Source organism: Thunnus thynnus, chromosome 16, assembly GCF_963924715.1.
Source record: "Thunnus thynnus chromosome 16, fThuThy2.1, whole genome shotgun sequence".
NCBI classification, from domain to species: domain Eukaryota; kingdom Metazoa; phylum Chordata; class Actinopteri; order Scombriformes; family Scombridae; genus Thunnus; species Thunnus thynnus.
Window position 1 is genome coordinate 17,102,145 of NC_089532.1, and position 25,825 is coordinate 17,127,969.

General features: G+C 40.7%; 3 protein-coding genes across 3 annotated transcripts in view; 2 read left to right on the forward strand and 1 right to left on the reverse strand.

Moving 5' to 3' along the window:
* The first annotated feature begins 3,602 nt into the window (after positions 1–3,602).
* On the forward strand, positions 3,603–12,965 carry hspa4l (heat shock protein 4 like). Its single transcript, XM_067614297.1, has 19 exons — positions 3,603–4,013; positions 5,102–5,159; positions 5,294–5,434; positions 5,669–5,791; positions 5,879–5,978; positions 6,205–6,338; positions 6,426–6,670; positions 6,766–6,842; positions 6,939–7,090; positions 7,228–7,334; positions 8,321–8,454; positions 8,886–9,082; positions 9,670–9,744; positions 10,130–10,273; positions 10,625–10,750; positions 10,873–10,980; positions 11,056–11,175; positions 11,513–11,674; positions 11,765–12,965. The coding sequence occupies exons 1-19, from the start codon at positions 3,907–3,909 to the stop codon at positions 11,933–11,935; spliced, it is 2,481 nt and encodes an 826-aa protein (XP_067470398.1). The 5' UTR covers positions 3,603–3,906; the 3' UTR covers positions 11,936–12,965.
* A 1,280-nt stretch (positions 12,966–14,245) lies between these two features.
* On the forward strand, positions 14,246–21,322 carry plk4 (polo-like kinase 4 (Drosophila)). The gene is made up of 15 exons (XM_067613266.1): positions 14,246–14,457; positions 15,425–15,520; positions 15,850–15,945; positions 16,608–16,722; positions 17,264–18,239; positions 18,319–18,410; positions 18,704–19,020; positions 19,119–19,223; positions 19,383–19,485; positions 19,577–19,726; positions 19,817–20,045; positions 20,139–20,241; positions 20,344–20,481; positions 20,563–20,669; positions 20,900–21,322. Exons 1-15 carry the CDS (start codon positions 14,428–14,430, stop codon positions 21,009–21,011), a joined length of 2,769 nt encoding a protein of 922 aa, XP_067469367.1. The 5' UTR covers positions 14,246–14,427; the 3' UTR covers positions 21,012–21,322.
* Positions 21,323–21,619: 297 nt separating this feature from the next.
* itpk1b (inositol-tetrakisphosphate 1-kinase b) overlaps positions 21,620–25,825 on the reverse strand; it is a 28,930-nt gene continuing 24,724 nt past the window's right edge. The window contains exons 9-11 of the mRNA XM_067613267.1: positions 25,295–25,362; positions 25,034–25,196; positions 21,620–24,541 (exon numbers count right to left, since the gene is read on the reverse strand). Coding sequence (XP_067469368.1) covers positions 24,222–24,541; positions 25,034–25,196; positions 25,295–25,362 — 551 coding nt within the window. The 3' untranslated portion in view covers positions 21,620–24,221. The remainder of the gene's footprint in view (positions 24,542–25,033; positions 25,197–25,294; positions 25,363–25,825) is intronic.

The window sequence follows — 25,825 nt, forward strand, 5'->3', positions numbered from 1 at the left end:
AATCTTCAGGAATGTAGTCTTTTGCCACATGTATTTAAAAAATATTATATTGCAAAAGACATTATGGAGAATAGATTAATAGAATATAGAAAATAGGTTATCATTTTAAATTGCAAAAATGGTAATTTAATGGGTACAATTGTGATTACAGGCAAATGGACACAGGCCATGTTAAAATGAAACACAAAATAAACAGAGAAAATACTGAAATTCAATCTTGATGCACTTTACCTCTTGACCTGTAGCGAGCCCATCTGAGTGTTCATTCAGTACTCCTGTTAGGATTATGCCTAGATTTAATACCCACTATGCAATCTGTGTTTTCTACTGCTAGGTCAGATAATTTGATTACAGTCTGCTGTAGTAATTCCAGTTCAGCTAAGCCCCTTATTCCAGTTTTCTTTGCTCTTTCAAACTCTCATTCCACGTCTAATACATCTTTCACTCTCAATGATCTCATTACATCCCATAACGCTGATCTCCTACTCCTTACTGAGTCCTGGCTTAAACCTGGGGAGTGCTCCCCTCTAGTGGAGCTCTGCCCACCCAGTTATAATTTTCTGAATGCACCTTGTTGTACAGGCCGTGGTCGTGGTATTGCAGCTGTTTTTCAGAATCATATCACTTATACTCCATTCAGTTTTGGTTCTTTTAACAGTTTTGAAATCTTAACTTTTAAAATTGTGTGTGATACCCCAATTTGCTGTGTAATCATTTATCAACTCCCCAATTCAAATATGAATTAATTAATTTGATTGGGCCATTATAGTCGGTGACTTTAACATTCATGTTGACAATCTTTTAACTCATTTGCCACAGATTTTTTAAACATTTCTAAATCCTTTAACCTTGTGCAGCATGTCTCTGGCCCCACACATAACTGCAGGCACATTCTTGATTTACTTTTTACTCTGTACATGTCTCTTAATTCCCTGAATAAGTTTGATTTTGTCTCTGACCACAAATATATTACCTTTGATGCATCCTTACTACCCACTATAATAACTCAGAAACGTATAATCCACTCTCACATCTTTTAATGAGCAGTCCACAACATTCTCCAGCTACTTTTCTAGTCTGGCTAATTGCCCTCCTCATTTCGCTAATATAAATGACCTAGATAGCTGGTTCAATGAATTGTGTACGTCAGCTCTTGACTTCTCTGCTCCATACACTTCCAGCGCTGTCCCAGTTATTAGTACACCCCCATAGATCAATGACAACATCAGACAGCAAAGAAGGCAATATAGGAAAGCTGAACATAGTCGGAAAAAATCTAAACTTGAAGTTCACCACCTCCATATGAAGAAGTCATTGATTAAACTGAACCAAACCATTAAAGATGTGCAAGCTGCCTACTTTTCTGGCTTAATTAATGGTAATAAACAACACCCAAAGTTTCTGTTTAGTACTATCAATAAATCCCTCTCTTCCTGCCATTCCTGCTTTTTATCTTTATTTGTTGGCAAGATCGATGGTCTGAGGTCCAATTTTCCCCTGAATGTTTTACCTCACTCAACCGCACTATTTTAATTTAATTTAATTTTGTCTGAATTTGCTCTTATTTGCCTGCAGTTCTTTTTAAACACTGTAGCTCATATGCGTCCCTCCTCCTCTCCCTGTGATACAGTTCCCACAAAATTTCTAAAATCTGTCCTACCTGTCTTAGGTCCCAGCCTGCTCTCTATTATCAACTACTCTCTCACATCCAGGTCCGTACCTGATTTTTTAAAAATTGCTAGTGTTCAGCCACTCCTTAAAAAACCCACGCTCAACCCATCCCAGTTAGAGAATGATAGATCAATATCCAAGTGACCTTGTTATCAAAAATCCTAAAAAAAAGTCAACTCCTGAAGTTGGTTGAGGGTCATAACATCTTTGACAAATTTCAATCATAGTACTGAGACTGCATTACTAAGAGTGACCAATGACATTCTTATGCATTCCATCCTTATTTTACTCGATTTAACGGCTGCCTTAGATACCATCGATCATGCCATTTTACTTGATAGGTTGCATAACTGGGTTGGTATTTCTGGTACAGCTTTAAACTGGTTTCATTCTTATTTGACTAATAGATATTTTAATGTTTGTATCAATAATCACGTGTCCTCAGCTCCCCTGATGTGTGGAGTCCCTCAGGGGTTGATTCTTGGACCAATCTTCTTCTCATCATACATGCTTCCTCTGGGTCATTTGTTCAGCCACTTTCAAGATGTGTCATATCACTGTTATGCTGATGATACACCGATCTATTTCTCTGCCAAACCCAATAACCTGAATCAACTGTCCTCCCTCCATGATTGCTTAGCCACTACCAAAGATTGGTTGTCTCTTAATTTTCTCCACCTAAACCCTGACAAAACAGAAGTTCCTTTAGTTGGACCTGATAATGTCGCCACTGCAGTTGATCAGTTTATTGGTCCATTTCACTCAAATATCAGTTTTACTGCTAAGAATCTTGGTAACATCTTTGACCAGTGTATGACTTTTGACCATCATGTTCCAGTCCTATTTTCTTCAAGTAAGAAATATATCTTGGCTCCTACATATCTCAAACTATTCTCCCATTCAGATTATTGTAATTCCCTCTACATGTGCCTCAGTCAAGCTGCTCTAAATCATCCACAGTTGGTTCAAAAGGCAGCTGCCAAGCACTTAACTAGAACTAGCTGTAGGTCCCATATTACCCCTGTTCTTGCATCCCTCCACTGGATTTCTGTAAAATACAGAATAAACCTCAAGACCCTGTTGATAACATATAAGGCCCTGCATGATCTTGCCCCCAGTTACATTTCTGATCTCCTCATTCCTCATTCCACTTCTCGACCACTTCGTTCCTCAAATCTTGGCCTTTTATCCATTCCCTGCTCCACCTGCAAGACAAAAGGTGACCGTGCCTTTGTATTAATTCATTTTGCTTTATTTATTCGTTTATATTTTTCATGTGTGTGTGAAGGACTTTGTAACTGTGTTTTAAAAAGTTCTATATGAATAAAGCTTGACTTACTTATTAAATAAAACATAGAGAAACCCATGTTGTATAAAGATTATGTACTTAGGTTGTGCATTTGTTATCATTACTAACGAGGGGTGGTTACAACTCTGTTTTCACTATTTCTTTACACATTTATAAAAATTAACATATTTACTACTACATATTAATATATGAATGCACAGTACATCATATGGCCAGACCACACCTGTGTCCATATCAGTTTGGACTTTTTCCCTGGGTAAGGCCTTTCAGGCAGCATTTGATTTCAAGGAGTGTGCCACTCCCAGCAAGCTCCAGATATTAATTAGATATATGTAACGCTAATTTTATAGATATTGCAATAATGTGCACACATCAATACGGAGAGACATCGAATTTATATACATAAACTGTGCCTAACAGACGAAATTCAGGGCTAAGTGTATAAATGGTCACTACTGTCCGTACTAGCCATACTGTCTGTGACGTACCTTACGGTCCCCTTTCCAGTGGGTTCTAGATGTTTCTGTTATCGATTGGTTGTCGCACCAATCACGTAAGGACAATGGGTGTGACGCAGCCAATCACAGCCGTGTGGGGGCGGGCTTTAAGAGCATCGGTCTGTCAGAGCCGCTGGGTGACGTTAGGGAAGCCTAGGAGTGGGAGAATCCGCTTTGGCCATCATTGCTCCCTGGGATTACTCTGAATGAGTTTGCTATAAACAGCTTGACTTACATAACAGCGAGTAATTCTGTTAGTGCACCTTCAGCTAGCCGTCTGGTTTATTTTCAGAGGAGAGGACGCGCTTAATTGCATTTCATTTTGGAATAGAGCGCCATTGTAAATATACATTTTTTTTCTCATAGGTGTCAAGTGCGGTCGTTGCGAAGGATAACTTACTCAAGAGGTGAATTTTAAGAGCGCTCATTATGTCAGTGGTAGGCATTGATGTGGGTTTCCAAAACTGTTACATCGCTGTGGCAAGGAGCGGTGGCATTGAAACCATTGCCAATGAATACAGTGACAGATGCACACCGTAAGTATAAATGACAGACATCATCATCACCGTGAAATGTGGTCTGACTGTGAGTTTGTTACGCAATGTTTGCGTCTGGAGGCGCACTGGCTGGGGATAGTGGCGGTGGTTGTGATGAGGCCTGTAACTACTGGTTTATTCACCGTCAGAGCAGGTTAAAATGGGAAAAATATATAAATATAGGGCCAAAATGTCGCATGTGGCCGTCGCGTTCTGAAATGACACTGTATACTTACAGATTGGCAGTTGACATTTTCTCCTGATAACCCTGACCACAGTGCTGCGCAGTGCGCCTCAAAGTTGGCTGAGATAAGCAACTTATAGAAGACAATATGTTATGTAGGCTAAACAGCATGTTAATATGTTAGTGTACATGCGCGGGAAGGGAAATAATAGGTTTAGACATGACATGGCGATAGCGCGTCTATTATGGCCTGCCAAAAAGCTACATCCTTGTTGTCTTCCAGGACTAGCCCAGAAATGACAAGCAAATAAAGCAGGTTGTATCATAATAGAAAAAAATGTTTTATTTATAGTGGATATAATTTCATCTTATAATAACAAGAAATGATCATGTGGGCCTTTTTTCTGGAGAGACATTTAGCAGGTAAAGTGGGATGCATTTGCTGCAGCATCCAGCAAACAGGGATGTGCAAGTGGAAAGGAGAAAGAGCATTGCACCTTTAAGTGAATGGGGATATTTTTGTGGCAAGGTGAAACTAGGGAGTGACTTATCACTGCCAGCCAATGTGAAATGGATCCCTAAACCTCTTGTGATCAGAAGCATTCATCTTTGTCAGTTAACACAATGATTTGGTCTGCTAAAAGAGTTATGGTTTTTTTGGAGCAGGATGAGCTCACTTTTGAAGGTGAATTATTCTGCCTCACTGCCCCAGTTCTCTGTAGTTCTTTCTCAGACTCCCATGTGAAATTCCTTTAATCGAAAACTGCCTCTCAGCACTCGACGTTTGGGTCTGTCTACAGCAGTCAGTCAATTACAGTTCTGCCTCGTCTGCCACATCTGTTAACAGGTCTATTTCTGTTGTGACCTACCTAATTTACTGATGTAATTGTCTTCTCTCATCAAGGGCTTGTGTGTCTTTGGCCACCAAAAATCGCATGATTGGAAATGCAGCCAAGAGTCAGGTAAGAACATGAATTATATATACCCATTTGTCTGGTTTCTGTAATAGAAGTAACATTACAAATCAAAAATAATGTCACTGTGTTCTTTTAACTTTAAGTTGTTCTGAGAAACTGTAACAATTATCTTATTTCAGGTTATAACAAACTTCAAAAATTCAGTCCATGGCTTCAAAAAGTTTCATGGCAGAGCATTTGATGACCCATTTGTCCAAGGGGAAAAGCCCAAACTGCCTTACAACTTACATAAACTGGCCAACGGAAATACTGGAGTTAAGGTAAAGCACTGTACAAACCTCCAGCATGTTCTTTTTCACTGCTTTCTGTTTTTTTCCCCCTTTCTCTCTGACCCTGACCATTGTCTGCTGTCATTGTACACCTTTGTTCTTGTTATTCAACCACAACGCTGACCATGATAATGCACAGATGTTATTTTTTTTCCACGGTCTTTCACCTCACGTATTAGCTTCATGGATAATGGCTTTTAATTTCCCCTTGAATTGTGTTTACAGGTGCGTTATTTGGACGAGGACAAAGTGTTCACAGTGGAGCAGATAACGGGGATGCTGCTCACCAAGTTGAAGGAGACGTCAGAAAGCGCCCTGAAGAAGCCAGTGGTGGACTGCGTCATCTCGGTGAGGGATGAAAACATTGCAGATGAGTGTCAACGTAATTCACAAAGTTCGTCAATGAAACATGTTGATTCGTGCTCTGTTTTACAGGTCCCGAGTTTCTTCACAGATGCTGAAAGACGATCTGTGTTTGACGCCACTCAAATCGCAGGGCTCAACTGTTTACGGCTAATTAATGATACAACTGCAGGTCAGTGCTCTTGGAAAAATTGGTGGTAGTGAATTTACGGGAATAGGAGTATACTAGGGCTAAGGTGGAAGGCTAGTCAGCAACTTTTCACATATGCTAGGGTCATATCTTCGAGGTAAAACTGCAAGACATCATTAGAAATCAGATGTTTAATAACTTAAACCAACAGCAAAATATTTTTGCCACAAACATTTGTGTTTTATTTACATTTTATTTGCGTTCACAGTGGCTTTGGCTTATGGGATCTACAAACAGGACCTTCCATCTCCAGAAGAGAGGCCCCGAAATGTGATATTCGTGGATATGGGACATTCATCATACCAAGTCTCCATCACGGCCTTCAACAAAGGCAAACTCAAGGTTAGCCTTTAACATTTTATTCACCTGAATCTACATCCTACACCCGTATATTTAAACTCTGAGCTCAACGGCACTCTGGTCTGTCAGGTCCTTGCAACAGCGTTTGACCCATACCTCGGTGGGCGTAATTTTGACGAGGCGCTGGTAGATTACTTCTGCGAAGAGTTCAAGACCAAGTACAAGCTGAACGTGAGGGAGAACCAGAGGGCTCTGTTGCGTCTGTACCAGGAGTGTGAGAAACTGAAGAAACTCATGAGTGCCAACTCCTCCGACCTGCCTCTGAACATAGAGTGCTTCATGAATGACATTGATGTTTCCAGCAGGATGAATAGGTACAAATGTTTTTTTGTCCTTCTTCATCTTGCCTCTCTATGGTGGAAATACAGCATTGTAAATGTCTATTTAAAACTTTATTTGTAACCCACAGGGGCCATTTTGAAGAGATGTGTGCTCAGTATCTAATGAGAGTAGAGATGCCACTGAAAGCAGCCCTTGAACACTCAAGTATGTCGCTCAGATTTGGTTGGATTTACTTGGGAATGTTGTTTTAATAGTATATAAGTGACAAAGCTGTTCAACCTTGTGTGTGTTTTGTGGCAGAACTGAGCCGGGATGATATCTATGCAGTGGAGATAGTTGGAGGAGCTACGAGAATGCCAGCTATTAAAGAGAGGATCACCAAATTCTTCGGCAAAGACGTCAGCACCACACTGAACGCAGACGAAGCTGTCGCTAGAGGCTGTGCACTTCAGGTATAAATTCTCCTCTAACATTGACAGTTTATTTCCCAAATTTACTGTACAAACATACTGTAAATCAGTAATATATAATGCAGCTAATGTGCATTTGTTTTGTGGTGTGTGTGTGTGTGCTGATTGTTTGGGTGTAGTGTGCAATTTTGTCCCCAGCATTTAAGGTGCGTGAATTCTCCATCACTGATGTCGTTCCCTTTCCCATAACTCTACGTTGGAAATCACCAACAGAGGATGGTTTGGGGTAAGCACATTTTACATTTAATTAGCCATATGAAAGTGCAACTTCACGCCCAGGTCTCAGCCTAACTCCACCCACTGCATAATTTTGGAAAATACAAAAAAATGGGCAAGAGGTTGAGAGGGGCAAGTTGGGCGTGGCCAGAGAAGATAATAATGATAATAATGATGCAACGACACTTAAACAAGCCAGAAGTCATTTTTAAATAAACCTGTCTGTGTTTAACTTTATTTTCACATGAAGACAGTTAGTTTAGCTTCAGGAGCTAATAGCAGCGCTGACCTGCTGGAGGAAATCTCTTCATCTGTGACTGTCTGCTGCTCCACAACGGACAGGTTCAATAAGGTTGGAACTCCAGTTACACCATGATTTAATGTTTTAAAACAAGAATTTACCAGCTGATAAGTGCAGGAACAGACAGCCGGAGAGTTAAAGAGCTTGAGGACGAGATGCGAGGAGGATTTCTGTTGTTTGTGGCTCCAAGAAGCGTTTCCTCTTGTGGACAGTCACAGACAGAGAGATTTCCTCCAGCAGGTCAGTGCTGCTGTTAGTTGCTGTTAGCTGCTGAAGCTGAAACTGTCCTGATCAGATTATATTTGAAAATGATCACAGAGCTGGCAGAGGAGGGCGTTAACATTGTACCATTTCATGAAATAGAGAACCCCCAAACAGTCGACTCTAAATTAGCATTGGCCCCGCCTCTTCAGTATATTCATTGACACCAAATATACATTCAATGTCTATGTCAATATTAACACCAGCATTAATGTGTTATCAGTCATCTAATTTAGTTTACAGCTCAAAAAACATGCCTAAGTGTGCAGTACCTCTTTCAGTAATGCTATATAAAAAAAGACCCAAAATTTCCCTGTAGTCATTCCTCTAAATAGCAAATCAAGCAAAGTCAGCCACCATGAACACACAGTATGTGCTGACTGTGTTTCCACAACCTGACTTAGCTTTTTCCTCTCGCTGTGTTTTTGTCACAGAGAGTGCGAAGTGTTCAGTAAGAATCATGCTGCTCCATTTTCCAAAGTGATAACCTTCCACAAGAAGGAGCCCTTCGACCTTGAAGCCTTCTACAGCAGCCCTCAAGAGCTCCCATACCCGGACCACAGGATAGGTAATGGTGCCCTTTGAAAGTTAAGTATGCCTGCTAGTGACCCATTAGTTCTGCCCCCAGGGAGACGGATGCACAGATTTCAAGATGTGAAATTATGCAGAAATCTGGCTCCTTTTACAAGCTACTCACGTCTACAGCGAGAGAGGTGATTGATTCATGTGTCCCAAATAGTTTTTCTGGGTGGCCCATTTGTGGCTGAGTCCCCACAGGGACCTACAACCTGGATGGTAGAAATAAGGAGCAGTCTCCTACAGATGGGTAATGAGTCAGTATGTGCATGTTGTGCTGGTAGGGCGTGTGCATACTCAGGTGATTTATCAGTTTGTAATTTGACATCACTAGCCTCCTACCTGTCTGTTAAGGGAACTTGCTTAAGCCCTGTAATTCAAGCTCTTTAACAAACCACTCATTTTGTTTCCGTCTGTTACCAGGATGCTTTTCTGTACAGAATGTGGTTCCTCAGCCGGATGGAGACAGCTCTAAAGTGAAGGTCAAAGTGCGCGTCAACGTCCACGGCATCTTCAGTGTGTCCAGCGCCTCTCTGATTGAGAAGCAGAAAGGAGAAGGAGAAGAAATGCAAATTGACTCAGAGCCAATGGTGCAAAATGAAGGCAGAGCTGAGGACCAGGTAAGGTGATATTTGTCACAGTGGCTCTAGTGATGTCAGTCCATCAGTGTGTTGGTCCCACACTTTAGTCCAGAGGGAAATATCTCAAAAACTATTGGGCGGATTGCCATGAAATTTGGCACACACCTTTGCTATGTACAGAAAATGAATCCTAATGACATAAAGGTTTATTACCACAATGTTTTGTGTGAATCTCCTCCTGCTACTCTGATGTGGCAGTTTCATGGATACTGTAGTTAAAATCTTTTTTATAAAATTAAGATAAGAGGTCAGTGGTTCCAGAGGTTGCATGTAGCCTGTGGATTAGTTACTATATTGACCATCACAAAAAGTCTTGTGCACTTCTTCATATGTACAGTAATCCTTAGCAGACTGTGCTGTAGCCTTGCATATTGTTGGGTTTTACTGCAAGTGTTGTTTAGAAATAAATATGATTTATATTGTTTAAAAGACAATTCTCTTAAATTTGTTGACTGTAAAGTAATCGTCTGTGTTGCTCTTTTAAATATAGTTAGAATATCAGATCTTGTGTTACTTACATGTAATCTGGCTTGGATAAAAATATCTGAATGTGTGTTGTGACTCAGACCAAAATGCAGGTTGACCAGGAAGGCCAAAACCAGGGAGACCAGCAAAATGATGACGACTGTTCCACCAGTAAGGTTAGTTGGGCTTGAATTAAAGGAAATGCCTATTCAACAACCATATCCTGTCATAGCCTGTATCAGACTGCTTGATACCAATAGAGACATCAATCTTGCAGGTTCATAATTACACTGATTCTGTTACAAATTTGACAGTTGTATTTGGGAACAAAAACCTAATAAAAGGTCCCAAAATGTCAATTCTACAATATTAGCAGTATTGAACCAATACTTAACCACTGCTGAGATGAATTGTGTCAATTTATGAATCAAGAATGAGACAAAAGCATATTGATCAGTCTAAAAAATATACTAATATTACTGTACTGTAAAAATACAAAAACAAGTCATATAAGCACTGCAGCTAAAAGGCTGGATTGTGTTTTCTGGTTTCCAAATCCAGGAGTGTGCGTCTGGGGAGAAGCAGGACCCGGCAGCAGGGGGGAGCAAGCCCAAAGTCAAGGTGAAGAGTATTGATCTGCCCATCGCAGCCAACAACATTCGACAGCTCGACGGTGATGTCCTTAGCAACTTTATGGAGTACGAGGTGAGTTCCGCCGGTGGCCTTTGGAAAAGCTGAGTCATGGTCTGATTACCTGTGCCCAAATGGAGGGAGTGCTATTAAAACTTTATATGCGCTTGATATGTGTTGTACTGGACTTTTATTGTTCCAAAAAAAGATTTATGCTTGTATCTGATATCAGTTAGTTCATGGTCAGTGTTTCTGGACTGTGTCAGAGAGGTGTTAATAAAACTCTGAGGTCATTTGTAACACCATAGTTTGTGCTGTTGTTGGTTGGGTGGCATGATATTATAAAGGTATTGCTGTTATTGTTTTCACGCCTTGTATTTTGGCTATTATAACACAATCTCTTGTTTGTGTGGATTTTCCTCACAGCGTCAGATGATTGTCCAGGACAAACTGGTGAAAGAGCTGAACGATGCTAAAAATGCTGTGGAGGAATATGTATACGATCTGCGGGATAAACTTTGTGGGATCTATGAAAAGTACATCACAGAGGATGTAAGTGCTGCTTTTTAATAATAGTCACCCTGAAACTGTAAAGACTAATATACTGGGAAGATGTACCAAGCTAATTATGTGTATTTCCTAATATTCTTGTTAAATTTGGCTCTGACTAACAGGACAGTAACCGGCTATCACTGATGCTGGAGGACACAGAGAACTGGCTATACGAGGATGGGGAGGACCAGCCCAAACAAGTCTATGAGGAAAAGCTGGATGCACTTAAGGTTTGTTTTTAGTGTCAGTTCGTTTTAGTTTACATGCATGCACATTTTGTTAATATGAATGCTGATCTTTTCCAGAGGTTGGGTCAACCCATTCAGGACCGGCACAGAGAGCATGAGGACAGGCCGAGGGCTTTTGAAGAGCTCGGCAAGAAACTACAACTCTACATGAAGTTTGTGGATTCCTGTAAACAGAAGGTAAATCCTTTTGATCTAGTGATGCACTGCATTTAGATCTGTAATAAAAAAAATGAAATGAGAAAGAAAGTCAGTATGTCTTCAAGACTGTTTTTTTTTTGTACAGAGGTTTGCAAATGTCTTAGTCATCCACTGCTGTAAAGGTTTTACCACACTGATCTGTTTTTTTGCTCAACCTTAGCTGTGACACTTTCTACAACACCTATTGCCATTCTTTTGTTTTTTTAGATGTAATTTTTGTAGAACCATAGAGGTGAATTCTTAAATGATTACGGGTGTAACAATTGATGAAATATAAATATGTAAAATACATTTCTTGTCACAAACTCTTTTCCAGGATGAGCGATACCTACATTTGAGCGCAGAAGAGAAGAGCACTGTAGAGAAATGCGTGAATGAAAGCATGGGCTGGATGAACAGCAAGATGAACGCACAGAGCAAACTCGCTATTACTCAAGATCCCGTCGTCAAAGTAGCAGACATAATTGCCAAAATACAGGTATGTGAATGACTGTTTAAAGTTGAATTCATTCTTCCATCAGCAGTGATGAGATCTGCTGATTTTCTTATATCAACACACTCTCACCAGGAACTGGAGGATGTATGCAACCCAGTGATCAACAGGCCAAAGCCCACAGTGGAGGAGGCCCCTGAAGTGAACGACCAAAACAGTGGCGCTCATAACGGCCCGACAGCCAAGCAAGACGCCAAGGGAAGCCAGCAGACAAAATCTGGCACGAAAGAGATGGAGGTGGACTGAGATCGTTGTCTGACGAGCAACATCACTGACCATTTAGACAGTAGAAACATGAATACCTGGGACCATTTCTCAATCCTCACCAGCCACTTTTGTGGATCTGTTTTTTTGTGTGTGTGTGTCCCCCATCGGACTTTACCTTTTGAGGTTTCTCTGTTTTCACCCTTTCATCCTTATGTGTGACAATGGTGTGCTTTACTCTCTCAAAGGTTTGACATACTTAATAAAAGAAAGAATGATGCAATAGATCAAACTCTGATTCTGATGTAAAACTGTTTCCTCTGTACCATACAGGACGGTAAGCTTTTGTGTTTGCGTTCCACGTGTCTCATAAGCGTCCAGTAACAGCAGTAAATCCTATCACCATAAGAGAAATAGAAAGTGCTGTCCAAACAAATGCTATTGCAGAACTATTAGTTTGTATGCAATAATACAAATTATATATATTTGTATTTAATGAGTTTGAAATGATGTCCATGTCTAGAAACTGTAAATACTATTTTAGTAAATAAAAGCAGCCAGCATATACAGCATCAGTAAAAAGTCTGGACACGCCTTCACATTCATTTAAAAGAGAAAGTGTGTCCAAACTTTTGACTGGTGCTGTATTATTATGTACATAAAGAACACATTCCTAGTGTTACAATGGCAATGCTTGACACACCAAATCTCTTTAGTAAGTGATTGGTTGCCTATTTCCTTTTTTTTTTTTGTTTTCTTGCATTTTTCCATATTTAAGTTATGGGATTTAAAGATGGCAAAAATAAATTCATTTGTCTGTAAGACAAAATGTCTTTAGTCTGAAATTATTTTATTTTCAGCAGCTGAACCTGAAAGAAATCAGAAATCTTTATCTGTGTGAAGTTTTGTAATGTGATCAGGACAATTCAAAAACGTAAGTGTTTAGGTTACTGAGATTTGAATCCCCAGTTAAGAAAAGTGAGATGCACATTGGTTGCTTACAACACATGAAACTATAAATTACAGTTATCTGCAGAGTTAAGCTTGAAGTCATAATGTTTGGGAGACACTAAGTATTAGAAATTAGATAAATAAGGCATAGTGGAATCATATGAATGAATAAATAATAAATATGTAATACATCCATAAAATGATCAAATAGTCCAATGCATTTTTAAAACTCAGCACGTTCATATGAATTGTTATTTCATCTGGCTTCTTTCCACAATACACAATGGTTTATTAATAATTTTTTTGTTTTTTATTCCAGCAGTTTTATTTCAAAATGTCCCTTTTCCAATGTGTGTTTCATGTCATAATCCTACTTTTTATCAATCAAGACAAAGTGGCAGAGCAAGTTATGTGATTGACATTCCATAATAACATTGATTGAGTTTTCCACAATTTTATGGTTATATTAAATATTTTATCTGTATTTATTCATATAATTATTTATTTCATAATGTCTTTTGTACAGCTGCAACTAAGGATTATTTTCATAATCAATTAATCAGCAGGTTATTTTCTCAATTAGTCATTTGGTCTATGAAACATAAAGAAGACTGCAAAAAATCACAATATCCTGGAGCACAAGGTGACGTCTTAAGATGTCTTATATACTCTGATATACAGTCCAAACCCCTAAAATATTTAATTAACTATAATGTAAGACCAAGAAAAGCATCAAATTCTTACATTGAAGAACCTGGAACCATCAAACGTTTGGCATTTTTGCTTAAAAAAATAACTTAAATGATGATTTGATTATCAGAATAGTTGCTGATTCATTTTCTTTGGATCGACAAATCGATTTATTGACTAATCATTGCAGCTCTTTGTGTTTATTTAATTTTGGGTTTGGGTCTTCATAGAATGAATGCACAAACTTTACATGCAGAAACTTAAATGTTTTAACCAAGGGTTCAGATTTAAAAAACTAGAAGCCTGCAAGCCTGCAAGCAGATAGATAGATAGATAGATAGATAGATAGATAGATAGATAGATAGATAGACAGACACAATAAAGGCTAAATTATATACAATAACTAAATAGACTAACTCAAATATAAAGAATAAATAAAAACGAAAGAGACTAGAGATATAACCATAACTATATATCCTATTTACTACGCTGTTTAATTATGTTAAAATGCTAAAATGGTAGTGCAAGAAGTTTAAACGTACAAGCTTTAATATATAAGCTTATAAAACTCATTATAAGTATAAAACTCTACTTTCAAGTACACTTTTACGACAGAGTTTGTAGTTTTATATGTTAAACCAGCCCGCGTGAGGGAGCCTTACAGGGGGCGTGGTAAACCCTGCTTGTTGTCATATGACGTAGCGTGTGACGTAGCCACGGGTGTAACGGGCGCATATTTTCAAAATGGAAGAAATGGCAAAGTTTTGGAGGGTAACACAAGAACAACATTTGTTTGCCGTCTGAGAACTCCTGCACCGACTATCGATGAACTCAGTCGATCGAGGAACATTATTACTCTCCTGCATGAATCTGCAAGACCAAAACCAGGCACGATGAGTGTTTCGATTGGCGATAAGATTGAGGTGAGTTGTTTTGTCGGGCTAACGCCTGCTGCAAGCTAATCTAATGTCAACTGTGGCTGGTAACCTTGCTGGAGTTAATAATTAGCTGGTTATGCGTAAGCTAAGCGTAGTTTCTTCCAACATGGTGATGTTTAAAGTGTAAAGAAGCCATTCAGTTCAAATACATTTAACTGAATTATATGAAAACGTTTGGCTATCCGCTAACGTTAGTGAATACTGTAACGTTACTGACGCTAACGCTAATATCGTTTGTTTTCATACATCCCGAGATGGTTTGCTTCTTTGCACAAAACGCCATTATTATTATTATTATTATTATTATTATTATTATTATTATTATTAGTAGTAGTAGTAGTAGTAGTAGTAGTAGTAGTAGTAGTAGTAGTAGTTGTTGTTGTTGTTGTTGTCAGCTTTATGTGTCAGCCTCAGTGCTCGGGTGTGTAACCTTACTCCGGGCTCTCTCGGGACAAACAGTGTTGTTTCTTCTCTGTGCATCACTTTGGTTGCTCCACATGCTGCTTAGAAACGGCTACAAGTGGTCCTCGTTAGCGGGAAGACAGCCGGGATAATTAAAGGTTTTGGTTGGCCATATGACGGCGTCAGGTGTTGGTGGCTTGTTTGTCAGTTATTCGTTTGTTGTGGGAGGATTTTCTCCTGTGTGAAGTCGTTAGCGGCTGGATTGTCTGTCTCTTTTTTTTTATAACTGTGCATCCAGCATGTCGCAGGCAAGAGGGACGATATTTGATCAAGTTATTCACTGTTTCTTCCAACAAAACCTCACTATTGACACCCAGGCCAGCAGAGATGAGGAGAGTAGATTATTTTATGATCAGGAGCTCAGGATCGAGGTCTGTCAAGGGGTCAAAATAGACCCATTTTTAAATCTAAAATGATTTTCCTATTTTTCTTCAGATATGATTTGTTGTTTGGAATCAAACAATGTTTGTTTTTCTTTCTTGTTGTTTAGGATTTTAAAGTCCTCACCCTCCTTGGCAAAGGGTCCTTTGCATGTGTTTACCGGGCAAAATCGGTGAAGACTGGTCTGGAGGTTGCTATCAAAACGGTAAGAATCGCTGACCCTACAATTATTAGTCTTTGTTAGTGATATGTGGTAATTATAGCATGCTTTACCAGCACCCAAGCTGTTACCAGTGACTGACAGTTGAAGTGTAAACTGGAATTGTTCGGTTATTAACCCCTAATTGTCTCCCATGGGTGTCTTGTGGTCCCTCAACCCTCCACAAATGGGGTCTGAACAGTTCACCATCTTTGTGGACGGCAGATTGGCTATTAAAAAACAAACCTAAACACCCAGGAGCAGAACTTTACCGCATTACATGTTGATCCCGTGAGTAGCTGGTGTATAATTATCTCTGTGGTTCCCGTCTGCAGATTGACAAAAAAGCAATGCACAAAGCTGGGATGGTCCAGCGTGTGACGAACGAAGTGGAGATTCACTGCCGATTGAAGCACCCTTCCATACTTGAGGTAACGTTGGCTGGACACGTCTAATTTCTTGTGACTGTGTACTGTGGGTTTTTATTACATTTCATGTCATAACACATATATTTGTTCTCCCTTAGATTTTCTGTGTGACATTCATGTTTTTTTCTGTTAAGTGTACAATACACATGGAGATGTTGTGACCCTTTAAACAGAAAGTTCAGTTCACAATGTGTTGGGTTTTCAGTTAAAGGCAAACAGCGCAAATTGTAGGAATTCAAATTTGTGTTTGTAACCCTACAGTTACAGCTTCCTCCTCTCATCCCCCTCAAAAAGCTTCAGCTTTGTTTTATTGTTGTCATGGTTATATAATGTGGAGAACTTGCCCCTACCTCTGGTAATTGCTTTGTTCAGTATTAAAGTCACTGTTTTCCACTTTACATTATTACAAATTGGTCAGTTTGGTCAGGAGTGGGCTCTTTTGTTTTATCTAGATATCAGTGAATGTTCAGTACTGTAACTGTTTTTAAGCACAACAATATGATATTTAGATCATGATTTTTAGACTGATAATTCATAGCTGACCACTTTTTCAAAGTCAGTTGTATCCCTGATTTAATGTCATTTGAGAATCCTACATATCTTTTTATTTTTTGTCTTCTATTTTACATACTAATATATATCATGTCTTTTTTTTTTTTTTGAAGCTGTACAACTACTTTGAGGACAGCAACTATGTGTACCTGGTGTTGGAGATGTGTCATAATGGAGAGATGAGCCGATACCTGAAAGAGAGGAAGATGGCATTCTCTGAGGACGAAGGTCAGGCAGAATTTATATTTGAAATGAAAGAAACTCTTTGACTTATTAACTTAAAGGTTCTCTGTAGCATTTTCCTGACAACAAACAAAAGTTATGCTGACATTAAATATAAATCACCAAAACTCATTGTGTGTAACCTTGAGGTCTAATTAACATGTCAAATCCATTTCCAAAACATTCAAACATTTGCAAAGTAGATTTTTCTTAAAAGTTTGAATCCTGCAGTGTTTACATCCATGTTTACTAGCTGGCAGTCGTCTTCTTCCTTGCTTTTGTTGGTGCAGTTGTGGATTTCTTGGCACATTACAGCCACCTGTAGATCAGTGGAATAGTGTAAAACCATTGGCAGGATTGTGTATTATTTAACCACATGCATTTGCATGTGCAAGTGCGTCCTCATGCACAAGACAAACAAAATGGGGACCCACTCGTGAAAAACTGCTCCATAGTGCTACTATAGGACACAGTGCCTTTTTAAATCTGAATTGTGTTGGTTAACTGCTCTGTGCACTGCCTAATTTTATTTTATTTTTTTCCACAGCAAGACATTTCATGCATCAAATAGTGAAAGGAATGCTGTATCTACACACCCATGGCATCTTACATCGAGATCTGACCTTGTCAAACCTTTTGCTGACCAGCAACATGAACATTAAAATCGGAGACTTTGGCCTGGCCACTCAGCTTAAACTCCCAAATGAAAAGCACTTCACCATGTGCGGGACACCCAACTACATCTCCCCGGAGGTGGCCACCCGCAGTGCTCATGGCCTGGAATCAGATGTCTGGTCACTGGGGTGCATGTTCTACGCCTTCCTGATGGGTCGGCCTCCGTTTGACACGGACACAGTCAAGCACACCCTGTCTAAAGTGGTTCTCGGGGAATATGAGATGCCCAACCACGTTTCTCTAGAGGCTCAGGACCTGATCCATCAGCTGCTGCAGAGGGATCCCGCCCAGCGGCCCAGCCTCTCTGCAGTGCTGGACCACCCGTTCATGACCCAGAGCCTGTTGGACAGAACCAAGGAGCTGCGGCTGGGTGATGAAGGATCAATAGACAGCGGCATCGCCACCATCTCCACGGCCTGTACCTCCTCCACCTTAGCCAGCAGCAGCAGCCGCCTCCAGAGGAAAACCAGGCACATGATTGGCTCTGCCCTGCCTAACCGCATGACTCCCATTACAAGTCTTCCACACCAGCCCAGCAGCGCCTGCTTTGAGGACGGAGATCAGTGGCAGCAACAGCCGGACAGATTTCACAGGGAAGGCAGGAGGAGGGCGGTTCATGTTGAAGAGAGTGGACAGCCTCACTCTCGCTACCTAAGGAGGGCTCACTCCTCAGATCGTTTCGGCTCATCTGGACCAGGCCAGGGGTCGAGTCATGCTGAGCTGGGGAGATGCCACTCAGAGGAGACTCTAACAGACGTAGGAAGACCAGTCTTCCCCATGTCCTCCACCCAACACCCATTTTCAGAGCATGGACGGTTACCCTCTCCTCCTGTCAAACAGTCAGCACAGTAAGTAGTCTCTCCATTCATCTTCTAATCATTTTTCATATTAACCTGACACTAAAGATTTCACTTTACTGTTTTTCAGCTCTGGGTATTCGTTATCGACACAGATGGTATATCCGCCAAACTTTCGATTTCAAGACCTGGAGGGAGTCACTAACTGGCTCAATAATGAGGGTAAAAAAATGATGCGTTTCTTGTTTTTGATTATATGAACACATGTGGTAGATTTGTCTCATCCAGAGCAACTGTTAGTGAGTTTAGTGGCATGTTTGGGAAGTAAAAGATCCCTGTAAAAGAAATAATCTTTGGTTATTAGTTGATTTAATTTGAGATACAGACAGTTTTTTTGAGCCAGAAAATGAATGAAGGCATATAAAAATTCATAAATGGATCTTTAAACTCTCCAAACACCATTTAAACCATCCGGCTCAAGCAAATCTTTACAAATATTTTCTCTTCTTTCTCAGGTTCTGGGCAAAGGCCCACAGACAACAGCGCTCACAGCAGTAACGGGAGTTTCCATGGCAGCAGAGGGCCTTTGGGGGTTCACAATTCCTGGACGGACAAGCCCATGAGCCGAGGCGTGAATCCTAATCACAACGTGCACCACCTACACCAACCCCATCTCTCCAACCTGGACTCGTGCAAGGAGAATTTTCCCGGAGCAGAGTTAAAACTCCCCTCAGCCAAAACAAGCATGGAGAAGAAAACGCTGAGAGACGTAGTCCCGCCTCTGTGCGCGTCCAGACTGAAGCCTATCAGACAGAAGACCAAAAATGCTGTTGTAAGATAGCGCTCATGTTTTTGATAATATATTCATGGTCTCAACTTCAAGTGAGAAATTTGTTGATGTCTAATTTCTTTTTTGTGTCTTTTTTACAGGTGAGCATCCTGGACACAGGTGAAGTGTGTATGGAGCTGTTAAAATTCCACAGCGGTCAAGAGAGGGTCAAAGAAGTCCTTCGGATTTCCTGCGATGGCTCAATGGTGAGCTCACTGTATTATATTTCTAAATTTTTCTTTTCTAACTGGCAGAGGTAGTATAAAAACATAATATGACACAAGCTTGTTTGCATTATTAAATCAGATTTTTAAGAATTATTACTCCTGTAAATGGAAGCTTAATATTATTATCATGTCTTTTAGGTGACAATATACCAGCCTAATGGTGGAAAGGGTTTTCCTGTGCTGGACTGCCCCCCTGCTCCACCCGAAGATATTTTGATCTGTAGCTATGAGGACCTGCCAGGTAAGCTGATGGACATGATACACCCACTAACATCAGCTGATGTAAGATGAGAAATTGTGTCTCAATTAATTTCTTTTTTTTTTTGTAATAGAAAAATACTGGAAGAAGTATCAATACGCCTCCAAGTTTGTTCAGCTTGTGAAATCCAAGACTCCTAAAGTGACCCTTTACACCAAGTATGCCAAGGTCATGCTGATGGAGAACTCTCCCGTAGCAGACCTGGAGGTTTGCTTTTACGATGGTGAGTCAGATTTCTATGGACGCGGATCAACACCGACCATTTTCTCTCTGAATTATTTAACAATGCTCTGTTAACGCCCGTGTTGTGTAGGAGCGAAGACCCACAAGACGTCAGAGCTGGTGCGAGTGGTGGAGAAGAGCGGGAAGTCCTACACGGTGAAGGGTGAGGTGGGGCTGAGCGGCCTGAGCCCAGAGAGCAAGCTCTACGTGGAGCTGTCCGACGAGGGCCACAGCATGTGTCTGTCACTAGAGGCCGCCATCACAGCAGAGGAGCAGCGCAGCACCAAGAACGTTCCTTTCTTCCCCATAACTATTGGCAGGTGAGAGGAACACGCTGTCATTTTTATACTCCTGCTGCTCCTGTGTTCCTTTTCCTTTGTGGCTAATATTAGTTTTGTCTGGGTCACTTCTAGAAGACCTACAAACCCAGACACTCCGTGCTCATCGTCGCAGCCCTCCCACCCGGTCCCTCCTGACCCAGCTTCACCTCCTCAACCTCCACAAATCACTCCTTCGGTGAGCGAACCACAGCCTTAAACTGCTGGATTAACAGAGAGATTATAAAGCTTTAACAATCGGTATATATTTTATTTATATATTGTATGTATTTATACGCAGATGATCTCCTACGACGGGTCTGATTTCACCTCGACCAGCCTGGGTAAGAAAAGCTCTCCAGTGCGACAGGACCTCGTGCAGAGCACAGGAAAAGTGGTGAAATCGATATTCGTGCCCAATGTTGGATGGGCATCTCAGGTAATTAATAAATGAGTCTTTTATTATGTTGTAATCAGCTACAGGATCGTGTTTCTCAATAAAATCCTTTTGTATCTGCAGCTGACGAGCGGAGAGGTGTGGGTGCAGTTCAACGACGGGTCTCAGCTGGTGGTTCAGGCAGGAGTTTCCTGCATTACTTACACACATCCAGAGGGACGGATCACCAGGTATGAAACATGTTAGAAATGTTGTCATTTTATTGGCTCGTGTGTTTTTATCGGCTTTGTCTTTAAAGAAGACAGTGGCAACTGAAAACTGGCATCACAAAAGGATATCTACTATCCACATTTACACAAAATAAAGTCTATTTTCACAACTGTGCACCATGTCCTTAGTCCATATATTTGCAGAACTCATATGTGCAAGTGAATCTCAATAACTTCTGTCTTCTTCACAGGTACAAGGAGAACGAGAAGTTGCCCGAGCACGTCAAGGAAAAGCTGCAGTGTCTCTCCTCCATCCTCGGACTGTTGGCCAACCCGACGTCACATCACCTACAACCTCATTAACACTGTGAGGTTAAAACATCTCAGCAGGGAGCAGAAAGTAGCATTTAGAGCCTTTTGATAACTTCTTTTTGTCTGGTGTTCTTGTAAATATATGGTTGTGTTTCTCTTTTTTTTTTTTTACATGTACAAAAGACTAAGATTATGAAAAGATTTATTTTATTAAGTAACCATTTTGTATAGTGTCTCAATTGGCCTACTGGAAAACATTTTGTATGTTTCTGTTGTGTATTTTTTACTGTGTATGTCTCCGATTCTATGAAATTCATAAATGCTGAGGCAATAAACATCTGGAGGCTGAGTGGAGAACTGCTGCACTTTGTTTTGCAGTCTTCTCTTTTGCACTTGATATATTCATGGATGACCACAATGAATCTTTGTAGAAAGAAATTAAAGTATTCAGAGCTACCTTACAGCTTCAGTAATACACTTGGCTAAATGTTTACATAATTTAAGTGCTAATTCTGATCACATAAGACTAACATTTGGGCTTTTTAAAGCATTACTTCTTACTCTATTCAATGAAATAACCTGCATAAACACTGGAAAACACAGCATGTACCCACAAATGATAAGTTAAAAAACGTAGAGCTGAATTAAACACAGCAAGATATGGTTTCACATGTTTATTTTGCCCTGTTGGTTTGGCGATTTGATTTTTTAAAAAAAGGTCACAAAATTGTGGATTCCTTTCAATTACAGAACTGATACAAAACAACATACTGTACGGATGTAAGCCTAGGCATATATACACATACTGTACAAGACGCCCAAGGAGTAAACATTCAGGTTGAAGCTGGGAGCATGACAACACTGTCAGGGGGGTTGCAGAAATGACCAAGGGTAGGATTAACCATTTATTTCCCATTTAGAAGCACAATAAAGAGCACAACATAGGACAAACAGCATACTGGTGTACACAGATTTCAGCCTTTTCAACATAGACGGGGTTGCACCCTCGACTTCTCCCCTACTGCTAGGTGAGGAAACACCTAAATCAGGGGAAAAGGATGTGAAAATTTCCCCGAACCTGCTGCTTCATGTGCCGTCTTTTACATGTTGAAATTCTGCCGTTGTTACTTCATCACAGACACATGCAAATTTGAGAAATTAAAGGAACTAACCTTGAAATATTCTCACAATGTGTGTCTAGTGAACAGTTTTCCAAATGTCAATGGTATTCTTTCAGTTCATGTCCCAGAGAGATGCTGGTGAGATGGCTGCAGTGACATTTTTTATTTACGATCACAGGGAGGGTGAACGAGAGGACAGTTGGTTCCCTCGGATACTTATGGAGGAAATAAAACAGCTTTAGGAGCTCTCTGGGACAAGAGAAGAAGAAGAAGCAGGCTCAGAGGAATGCAAAAATCTGTATGCACTGATTTGGCAGGTTGGCACGCCTTCCCGCTAGATGCTAGAGGGAGACAACAACCAAAACATCATCTGTCCCTTTGACACCAACTTAAGTTTTGTTGTACAACCTGACCCAACTGCATTTTTTTTTACTACTCCTCTAGTAAATATCCATCGTTTGTTCAAAAACATTGCGTGCTTTCTTTTATATAAAACTTTTTTTTTTTTCCCCATAAAATCTCAATAAAATAAAGTTGCTCTTAGTAGATGTCAGGACAAAGATATTAACAAAATTGGAGTAAAAAAATCTCACAGTGAACACTGGGAATAAGAGCTGGACTCCCTCGATCCACTTCCCCCTCCAAATGATTTTAACATGTGACACAAATACAGCAGCTGGGACAGAAGACAGGTCAGAGAATTAAGCTTGAAGCAAATGAACCGACTGGACTGCGGGTCTCATTAAACTGCATTTTGTAAAGAGTAAAGAGGTGCACTTTAGAGTGAAATTAACTTGAACGGAGACAATAAAGCTGAACAAATTCCTCAATCATCTAGTTGGAATTTAATGGTTGTAATATCGTCTCATTAAATAGTCATTTAGCTGGTTCCAAACACATATTTCACCTGCATTTTAGGAGAATAAATGAATTCCTAGTTAACAAAATGAGTTTAAAAGTGATTAAGCGACAAAACTCCACAGCAGCCACAAGTCTGGTGATAAATCAAGTTTGCCTCAGGAGAGAAGTTTGCTCACATTACACATACAAGCATTGAAGACACTGTTTAAAGGAGAGACTGTTTACGGAGACTTCAAACTCCATGAAGTTATGCGAGAAATCTCACAAGATCCCACTGGAATTTTGAAAATTACATCATGGAATTCTCTGAAAATATCCACAAACAAAAGCGGAATGTGATCCTCGTCTTCCTGCGCTGGGAGCGACTCAAAACAGGGACGCAGTTTGTTTGTTGAACACCTAACATCCGGCGTCTGACATACAGTAAAACACTCACAGACCTATAAACATTGGCGCAACAACAATCATTTAAAAAAAAAAAAACAAAAAAAAAACTTGGTCACATGGTCATGAAGATTCACTTTTTTTTTTTTTTTTTTTTTTTTTCACCGTCTGTCCTACGCTTGAAGTAAATTTGATGGCACTCGGAAAAGTAAACGGCTTGTTCAAACTAACAATACTCAAAACTATCTTGTCGTTTGTGTTCAGACTCATCGTGTCCTCTGCAGTCGGTTGGCCACAGTCACATAGCAGCCCGGGATCTGTGGAGTAGTGTTCAAACGCCTGGCCGGCCACCTCCTCTTCCTCCCCTTCACTTTGTGCAGAGGAGTCAGTGGTTATTGACCAGAATGCAAACGCACACATCACTGGCAAGGTCTGTCGCAACGTAAACGCACCTGTTTGTGTGTACATGTGTGTGTGTGCGTGTGTGTGCGAGTTATAAGGGATCATACATTGCACATCTAGTGGCACATCTTTCTCCAGTCCTGATTCGGCCGTTCCCTGTTAACTACCTCATCTGGACCCCTTTCATTACAGCAAACTCACACAAGAGAGAAAAATAAAATCAGCTATTAGGCAAAGTTCCTAAAAGTTCACATTACAGTACTGTTAAGTCTCATTAGACAAAACGAAAAATACAAAAAGGCAGAGAGAAAAAGCTTACACCCAATCACCATCATTTTCAATAACTATATAGGAAAAGGTTTGTTTCTGATTAGATATATTATCATCATTAACATCATAATTATTATGATTATTATTCATTATTATTGTCACCATTGTCATCCGTTTTCTTTTTTTGTTCAGGGATCAAACGGAGTGGGGGGCTGGGGATCAGTCACTGGGAGGAAGCCTTGGTAGCTATCGTGGAGACACAGTGCTGCTGGAAGTTGGGGGACATGGCCGAGTTGCAGCCAAGTCTCTGACGTGGGCCCTTCAGCCCTCCGTCGCCCTCTACGATCCAGGGGCTGCCGCTGGCCTCTTTTCCCAGCATGCTGCAGCAGCCAGGGGCCGGCGGGGCGGGGCTGGGTACCGTGTTGCTCACCGGCAGGCCTTTGGGCTGCTCGCTGGCGGGGCCGATGTCAGGGCTGTGGCTCTGAAGCACGCTGCTGATGTGGTTCAGGAGGTCGTTGAAGAACTCCGGGACGCCCTCGTAACCTGAAAACACAGGACGATGAATTGTAACAAATCAGCTTTTGACTGTATGCCGAAACGTCATGTCAACTAGCCTGATAATCAGACTGAGATGCCATTGTAATTTGACGGTGGCATTAATAAGCAGAAGCCTGCAGTCCACGTTAACAAAGTGGCTGAGACCTGGTGCATGTTTTGAGCTGAAAAAGAGGTTTCAGGATAACACAAGTGACAAAGGAGAGACATTGGACTCTGTGGAACAGGTCTCATGACAGTATGACGTCACTATGTTTTTACAGTGTGCACCAGAGAGTGACACCTGAGAACCAGGTCACTCCAGGAACTCTGCCAAACGGGCATGAAACTTTCTGTCCTCTTCATAATGTCAAGACCAGAGAGATGAGCGTCATAATTTAAAACACACCTTTCCTGACAAAACATGCCTCAGTAACACCCTGTTACCCCTGTAAAACACTGACTGTAACATAGGGCAGCATGTAGTGGAGCAACACCTACCAGGGAATGCATTGATGTCAATGACGGCGTGTTGGCCTGTTAGGTTGTTGATGATGACGTCGATGCCAAACAGGGACACACCCAGCGCCTGTCGCAAAGACCTGGACAACTCTCTCATGACATCATCGCTGGGTGGCTGAGACACTCCCTCTACATTCTCTCTCTAAAAAAACAAAAAACATAAAGCGTTAAAGTATGTCTGCAACACAACTCGTCATAAAAATCAACATCAGATTTCAGTCGGTGACGGTTTGGACGTACCGAAGTCAAGTCTGAGGAGGACTCCGGTTTGGAAACGTTGTGGCTGTTGAAGAAAATGGCTTTCCTGTCTGTAAAAGAAACAAAGAACTTAGATGACGCTTGCTTTTCTAATGTGGTCATTTATATACATTTCTCATCTCAGCCACTAGATGGCAGCAAAGCTCAACGAGTCACTTGAGGCCAACAGAGCTCTTGACTAAATGAACTCTTAATCTACTGATTTCTACACCTGGTGTAAAAAAAAACAAAAAAACAGAAACCTAAAACTAAACCACAACTATAGAGCGAAGCCTTTTAATCTTTAACCCTCTCAGGTATAACTGCTGTCATGCTGAGTGTTCACCAGGAACAAAACAACATATAACTCGTGAGCCTCGGGCGAGGGCTTTTCTTAGAAGCAGTGATAAATGTTGACGGGATTGACGGTTGAATATATTGCCCCTTTTGTCTCCGTTATCATTGTAATGATTAACATAAGAGAGTGTTAGAGAGAAGGAAGAGGGTTGGGGAGTGCAGAGAAACAGTAAATTC

Bases quoted from the DNA above. Each gene is read 5' to 3' on its own strand.
- hspa4l (XM_067614297.1), top strand. From the start codon at position 3,907: ATGTCAGTGGTAGGCATTGATGTGGGTTTCCAAAACTGTTACATCGCT. The intron at 6,843-6,938 runs GTATGTCGCTCA...GTTTTGTGGCAG, and splicing joins AGCAGCCCTTGAACACTCAA to AACTGAGCCGGGATGATATC. The intron at 7,335-8,320 runs GTAAGCACATTT...TTTTTGTCACAG, and splicing joins CCAACAGAGGATGGTTTGGG to AGAGTGCGAAGTGTTCAGTA.
- plk4 (XM_067613266.1), top strand. From the start codon at position 14,428: ATGAGTGTTTCGATTGGCGATAAGATTGAG. The intron at 20,046-20,138 runs GTGAGAGGAACA...GGTCACTTCTAG, and splicing joins TTCCCCATAACTATTGGCAG to AAGACCTACAAACCCAGACA. The intron at 20,482-20,562 runs GTAATTAATAAA...TTGTATCTGCAG, and splicing joins ATGTTGGATGGGCATCTCAG to CTGACGAGCGGAGAGGTGTG.